Source organism: Lotus japonicus, chromosome 2 (assembly GCF_012489685.1).
Source record: "Lotus japonicus ecotype B-129 chromosome 2, LjGifu_v1.2".
In the NCBI taxonomy this organism is placed as follows: Eukaryota; Viridiplantae; Streptophyta; class Magnoliopsida; order Fabales; family Fabaceae; genus Lotus; species Lotus japonicus.
In genome coordinates this window covers 35,083,393-35,089,657 of record NC_080042.1, presented here as the reverse complement: position 1 = coordinate 35,089,657, position 6,265 = coordinate 35,083,393, and the positions used below count along the sequence as shown (strand labels likewise).

Here is a 6,265-nt window from a genome sequence, read left to right as displayed (position 1 = left end):
TTATTTTGTTTTTAAATTTTTGTTTGTTAACTTTAATTATTACTGAAATTTTTGTGTTACAAAATTAATGTTTTATTAATAAATTATTCATGCGGTAAGGTGAGATGGACTTCCACATCAATTAATGATACTACGTCAGCATCCTCCGTTAGCTTTTGATGGTAGATTGACGGAAGGATCATAATTGCTCACATCAAAAATAAAAGAGACTAAAATCGTGTTAGATTAGGAAGCAAATATGCAATTAAGTCAATAAAATAAGATATCTTTGGTATTTTTGTTTGTTTGTGCTTATCTGTTTAATTTGCCGATCGAGTTGAAGGACCACTTTATCTGTTATTGTCAGTCAAAAATGTGATAGACATCATCCATGTTAGCATTTTCCGGCACAATTATCTCTACAAAACATGAGTCGTTTTAGGTGACTATCTCACATCGTTTGATCCGAAACCAAACCTCTATGCTTTGTGCTTTTCCCGTATTCTGATTCTTTATTTTTCTCTCTTGTTTCAAAAGCAAGAAGAAAACCCACCAAAAAAAAGAAACTTTCGTGCTTTGTAAACGCAGAGATCCTATAAGGGTTAGGAAAAGATGGTTAATGCAGTAAAGGCAGCGATTGGAGATGCGGTGTTGACTTTCATGTGGGTCTTTTTCTCTGCCAACATTGGCTGGGTCGCCAACGCCATAACCAGAGCGCTTGATGTTCATCATTTGTCTTACAATGGTCTTGATTACCCCAATATTATTCTCACCACTGTCATCATCTTCGTCCTTGTCTCCATCTTCACCATCATTGGCAATGCATTGGGTGGTGCCAGCTTCAACCCCACCGGCAATGCTTCCTTCTATGCAGCTGGTGTTGGCTCAGACACCCTTTTCTCTATGGCTCTGCGTTTCCCTGCTCAGGTTTGTTACTTTTGTTTTTATGCCATAAAGGGTCTTTTCAGATGCTGATGGGAAAAAATTGCTTCCTGTCTCTTTTCTATCATGATTACTGGTTAGTGCATGCTTGGTTTAGCTTTGGAGAAGTATGTTTGGTTGAGCTTTTGAAGAAATAATTTTGGATAGAATTGATTATGTGTGTGTTCGGATGAGTGTTTGTCACAATTGATTTTGATAAAATTGATGATAGTAAAAGTGAAGTGATTTATGTTTGGATACCTGTATGAAAACAATGAGTTAGAATAGTGTTGTAAAATTCAGTTGTAAAATCTCACAATTGGTTATGTTCAACCGCTGCTGTTTCGAACTTCTACCAAAATTGATTTTAGGTCTGAAATCATCTATCCAAAATAACTTCCGAACATTGATATTTTCATCCAGAATTGATTCTGAGGTTTCCCAAACCAAACACACTCACAAAATTGATTATGGTAAAAGTGAGTTGAAGGTGATGTGATTTATGTTTGAATACATTTATTATAATCATGATTTTATGGGAACATGATAGAAATGTCTTGTGAGAAGAGCTGAAATCACTTTCATGTTCTTTTTGCTTTGACCTCAAAGTGATATTGTCCGTCTCAATTTCTTCTAAGAATTTCACCAAACTTGTTTTAATTATGAAACACTGTGTTTGAGAAGATTAGAAGTGCTTTTGCAGATGAGCAACACGAAACCCAACATGTTGTACTCATAACAACCATGGTTGTGGCTGCAATATTGTATGTTTGAGAACCTCTGTAAGCCAAAATCACAGGGGATAGAAACAACTTCACTTAGATTTTGTGGCTTTCCGCTATGGTTTTGGCTTTACTGTTGATTTCCACAGTGTATTCAAACATGCACGAGTTTAGAAGCTTTTAAAGCCATGCATCAGCCATTTTCTTTATCTTGTGATTTGTGTTCTGTATTATTTTCATGGTGCTTGAGAGTTTTTATAGACGTGAGTGAATTGAATGAGTGGTGTTAAACAGGCGCTAGGTGCAGTTGGCGGTGTTGTCGCAATTATGGAGGTGATTCCACCAAAATATAGGCACATGATTGGAGGGCCTACTTTGAAGGTTGACTTGCATACAGGAGCCGTTGCAGAAGGGGTGTTGACATTTGCAATCACTTTTGCTGTTCTCTTCATCGTGCTCAGGGGTCCTCGTAGTGAGTTGATGAAGACTTGGTTGATGGCGATGTCAACCGTAGCTTTGATCGTTGCCGGTTCGGCTTATACTGGACCAGCCATGAATCCTGCCTTTGTGAGTTGTTATCAATATTTTTCTTCTCTGAATTGGTTTTGTTTGTTACCTGTACCGGTTTTAATTAACTACTATACATCTTCTTATCATGAGGGCTGGGATGGAGCCAGAAAAAAAAGAATTAGGGGTGGAAATTTAACACGCTAAGTAAAATCAAGAACGACTAATTGAAAAAGACAGTATAAAAATTTTGAGGCTTGTGAATGCAGCATTTGAATACTACTTTATTAAGAAAAAAATTCTCTTGGATGGCGGCTGCCCGGTTTCTACAGACTACAGTACCTTGTTCTGGCCCTGCATGAGGGTGGTCTGAATTCTCTTATCTTTTAATTCCCTTTTCTGTAGCTTCTGATCTGCTTCTCATGTTTGAAACTTTTTGTTGTCAATATCAATCTCTTTTAGACTTCTGGAATTCTGAATTTGACCCTTTCCTCTTGCCTTAAGTTGGCTTTGAATCTTGAACCATGAAATACCATCCCTTTATCTTTTTGTCATGGTTCATTAGATAGATGGAATGGGTTATTTCTAAGGTGATGTTAATTTGATAGAAACCAGGGGCTGGGATATTTCTAAGGTGATGTTAATAATAAAGCAGCTATTTCTATTGTCTTCATGTTTATTTATTCATCTAAACAATCAATCTATTATAACCTGAGTTGACTGTCGCATTTATTCCTGCTCGGCTGTAATTTTGTTTTCATCAAAATGCGATGCATATCATGCTGTATCTTCTTTCTCCTAAGTATCAATATTATTATATGTTACTATCAGGTGAAAGTAAACTGTAATGTGGAAATATGGTCAGTTTCTCATTAATTTTTACAATAACTGTGCAATATGTGTCGTAGGGTATTTATGTTAAATATTAGCTTGAAATCATGAAATCCATTTGTTTTTGAAGACAGAAAACCTACTAAATTACAGTTATTACTTATGACTTCGTGAAATATCTTCCTCGGGCAGTTAGCCTCAATTATTCCTCGCTCTGTCTATCAGTTTCTGAGATGAAGATTCAGGACCTAACTGTAAACGAGTTAAAGGTAGAGAAATCTTAGCGTAAGTTATCTATTAGGGATGATAAAAGGAGGGAAAGGATGGTAATTTTCAGATCTTCTTCATGAGGAAAATTCTAATATAGTAATATCTACTTTTTGAGGATTGAGGTGCTCTTTCTTCCTTCCTCAGGATTGCTGATAGGGATGACTAAAGGTTCTTCTGTGTGTAAAATATGAGAGAGCAGGACAGATCTTAATGTTGTGTGAGAGAATGAAAGCAAATTAAAGATAAGGGCCAAAAGAAAGGACTTTAAAATAATTAATTAATAGAAACTGTAGCATACAATATTAACTCTTTTGCATGATTAGTCAAGTGAATCTTATTTCCTGTTTTGTTATCCGCTATGATTGATATTTTCCCCTTAGATGAAGTAACCGAAATTGATGAAAAGTTTTTATCAGTTCGCATCCCTTTTCCAATTTTGTAATTGCTAAATAATATATTGCTATGGAAAGTGCAGTTAGATACTTCTCTGCAGTGAAAACATGGAATGCTATCACGAGGGTAACACTGTAAGAGATTTAGATAAAATAGGATATGTTGATGAAATAGAACACTGTCTCTCCTACATAAACCATATCTTTTAGTCGTTCTCTCCCCTGAATAGGGAGGAATAGGACAGCTTCGAAGTTGTTTGAAGTTACTACATGACTGATTAGTTTAAGATTTAGTGTCTTTAGTTCTATTTTTAGTTATTTTCGTATATGATTCCAGTATTTGTCTCACGTTAATCACCATTACCTCTGGCTCTAATCTAATGGAAAATCATTCTCCATTATAATTTGGCTCTGATTGCTCTTTCTCAACTATTAGAGCTCGGTTCAAATAACAATTTCTCATCCAGTACTTTAATGGGCAAATATGGATGGTGTTGTGGGTTTGAATCTACTCGGCATCGCACACTTATACCTATCCAATTTGATATGCTATCAATGATGGTAATATCAAGTATCAACCTTCTTTTCCTTTTCTCTTTCTTTGCCTCTGCAGTACAGCGGGTATGAAAAATTATTAGTTTCTTACTCACCCTCATCTTGATTGCTTTTAAATAGACGCTCCTAGATGGGTTAATCTTGTCTTGCTTTGATTTGGTTATGATAAGTTGCTTGTGTGGTTGATCACTTTCCTGAAAATGGACTAGATGCTTCCTCTCTTCAACCAAAGGATTAAGTCAAAAGAACTAAAAACTTGGGATAGCTGAACTTCCAGGCTTACTATGATGCTTTTTTGGCATCTCTGTTATAGAAGTGGTCAATCCCCCTTATGGATGTTCTAAGCTTTTTAGAAATGACCATATAGGGGCTAGGATTATATTTCATGCAATGTTGCTAATGGCAGACCATGGCGAAGAGCCAAAAACCCGCCATATTTGACAAATATAGTTATTGCGGATGGCGGGATATCGGCCATGATGAGAACCAAAAACCCTGATTTCATGATAGGCTGCTTTATTAAATTCGTGCAATGCTTATACAAACATTACTATTGTTTCTTTTTGCCTAGACGAGGTGGTGTTAGTCTAATAAAAACGTTAGGAGAACCATACCACAAAAGCTAGCTGTTGAAGTTGGAAAGCCTAAAGCCTAATAAACCCCACACTAGAATCTCATGCTTCCAATATGGGACTTAAGTTTCATACCTTGCAAGATCCAAGAGAAGCCTCTAGTTTGGAAGGTATGTTCTAGGAAGAGGAGGTCCTTGGGGCATGAAGTCGCAGAGAACGCAGAGGTGGAGCGATGGCTGGTGTGCTTGATGCGCATGGAACCCAGAGGCAGGGCCTGGGGCTAATGGACCTATTTGACCATGGGCCTGGCTTTAGTCTTATCTAATATAGTTAGTTGGTCTTTTTAGGCCTGTTTGGCCGAGTCTGTCTTTATCAATTGAGTTGGGCTGTTTTGGGTTAGTCTTATTTCATTAGTAAGGTTAGACTAGTATATGTAACCTTACTAATGAAATAAGACTAGTATATGTATTGACCAAAAAAAAAAAGACTAGTATATGTAAGGTTATAGTCTCTCGTATCTAATTGACTAACTAACTCTCTAATTGTCATTAGCAGTTATCTATCATAGTCATAGATGTGATGACTAAATACTAGTTACTATCTTTAAAACATGGAGCAACTACTTATTATTCAATGATTTTCACAGTTCACAACATGGAAACAAAAAAAGAAGGGCTAATGCCGGATGAATGGCATATGCTTTCAATTTTCAACTCTTCTACCCTTTATTTTGATTATGGTAGAAATATAAATAATGCAGAAACAAATTTATTGGCTTGAGGGAAAGCATCCTCCTAACATTGATTTTAAATACTAAATAGTCAACATTAAGTGTTAGTCAATGCATTGTGGCATATTTCTTTGAAGATCCTGTAGCATATGTGGTTCTGGTGTGCAAATTACTTAATTCTTTTGGACCATATTTTCTTAGTGACTGATGTTAATGTCAGCTTCTTGGGGTGTTATTTTCAGGCTTTTGGCTGGGCTTACTTAAACAACTGGCACAACACCTGGGACCAGTTCTATGTTTACTGGATCTGCCCCTTCATTGGAGCAATACTGGCTTCTTGGCTGTTCCGTGTTGTGTTTCCCCCACCAGTGGTAAAACAGAAGAGAGCCTGAAGAGGAATGGTAGACATGCTTCCTATGCAGCACCATTATAGTGCATTAATACCCGCTTTTGCTCCTTAATGTAGAATAGTAGACATGTGCTCCTTCTCTTCTTTTTTGGGTATACATATTTTTCTTAATTTTTAGTTTGGGTTAATCGCACTTTTGGTCCTACACGAAAGCTATATGTGCCATCGGGGTCCCTAAACTTCAAAATTCTCATTCCGCATCCCAACGTTAATCTCCATTAACAACTTTGGTCCCTCCCCTCCTTTCCGTCCAAAAACAAAGTTTTTGGCTTATGTGACGGTTTTTTTTTATGAGTTAGCATTCTTGTCGGAGAGAGAGTGAGCATGTGGCTAGCTATTTGTAAATTATGTGGAACCCAAATAGGAGAGAGAACCTC

At 36.8% G+C, this 6,265-nt stretch overlaps 1 protein-coding gene across 1 annotated transcript; it reads left to right on the top strand.

Moving 5' to 3' along the window:
• The first annotated feature begins 353 nt into the window (after positions 1-353).
• Positions 354-6,005, top strand: LOC130737948 (aquaporin SIP1-1-like). The gene is made up of 3 exons (XM_057589825.1): positions 354-906; positions 1,917-2,189; positions 5,722-6,005. Exons 1-3 carry the CDS (start codon positions 592-594, stop codon positions 5,869-5,871), a joined length of 738 nt encoding a protein of 245 aa, XP_057445808.1. The 5' UTR covers positions 354-591; the 3' UTR covers positions 5,872-6,005.
• The last annotated feature ends 260 nt before the right edge of the window (positions 6,006-6,265 follow it).

What these genes read in the sequence shown, in the direction of transcription:
- LOC130737948 (XM_057589825.1), top strand. Translation starts at nt 592, where the DNA reads ATGGTTAATGCAGTAAAGGCAGCGATTGGAGATGCGGTGTTGACTTTC. An exon ending in CTCTGCGTTTCCCTGCTCAG is followed by an intron (nt 907 to 1,916) that starts GTTTGTTACTTT and finishes GGTGTTAAACAG; the next exon opens with GCGCTAGGTGCAGTTGGCGG. An exon ending in CAGCCATGAATCCTGCCTTT is followed by an intron (nt 2,190 to 5,721) that starts GTGAGTTGTTAT and finishes TGTTATTTTCAG; the next exon opens with GCTTTTGGCTGGGCTTACTT.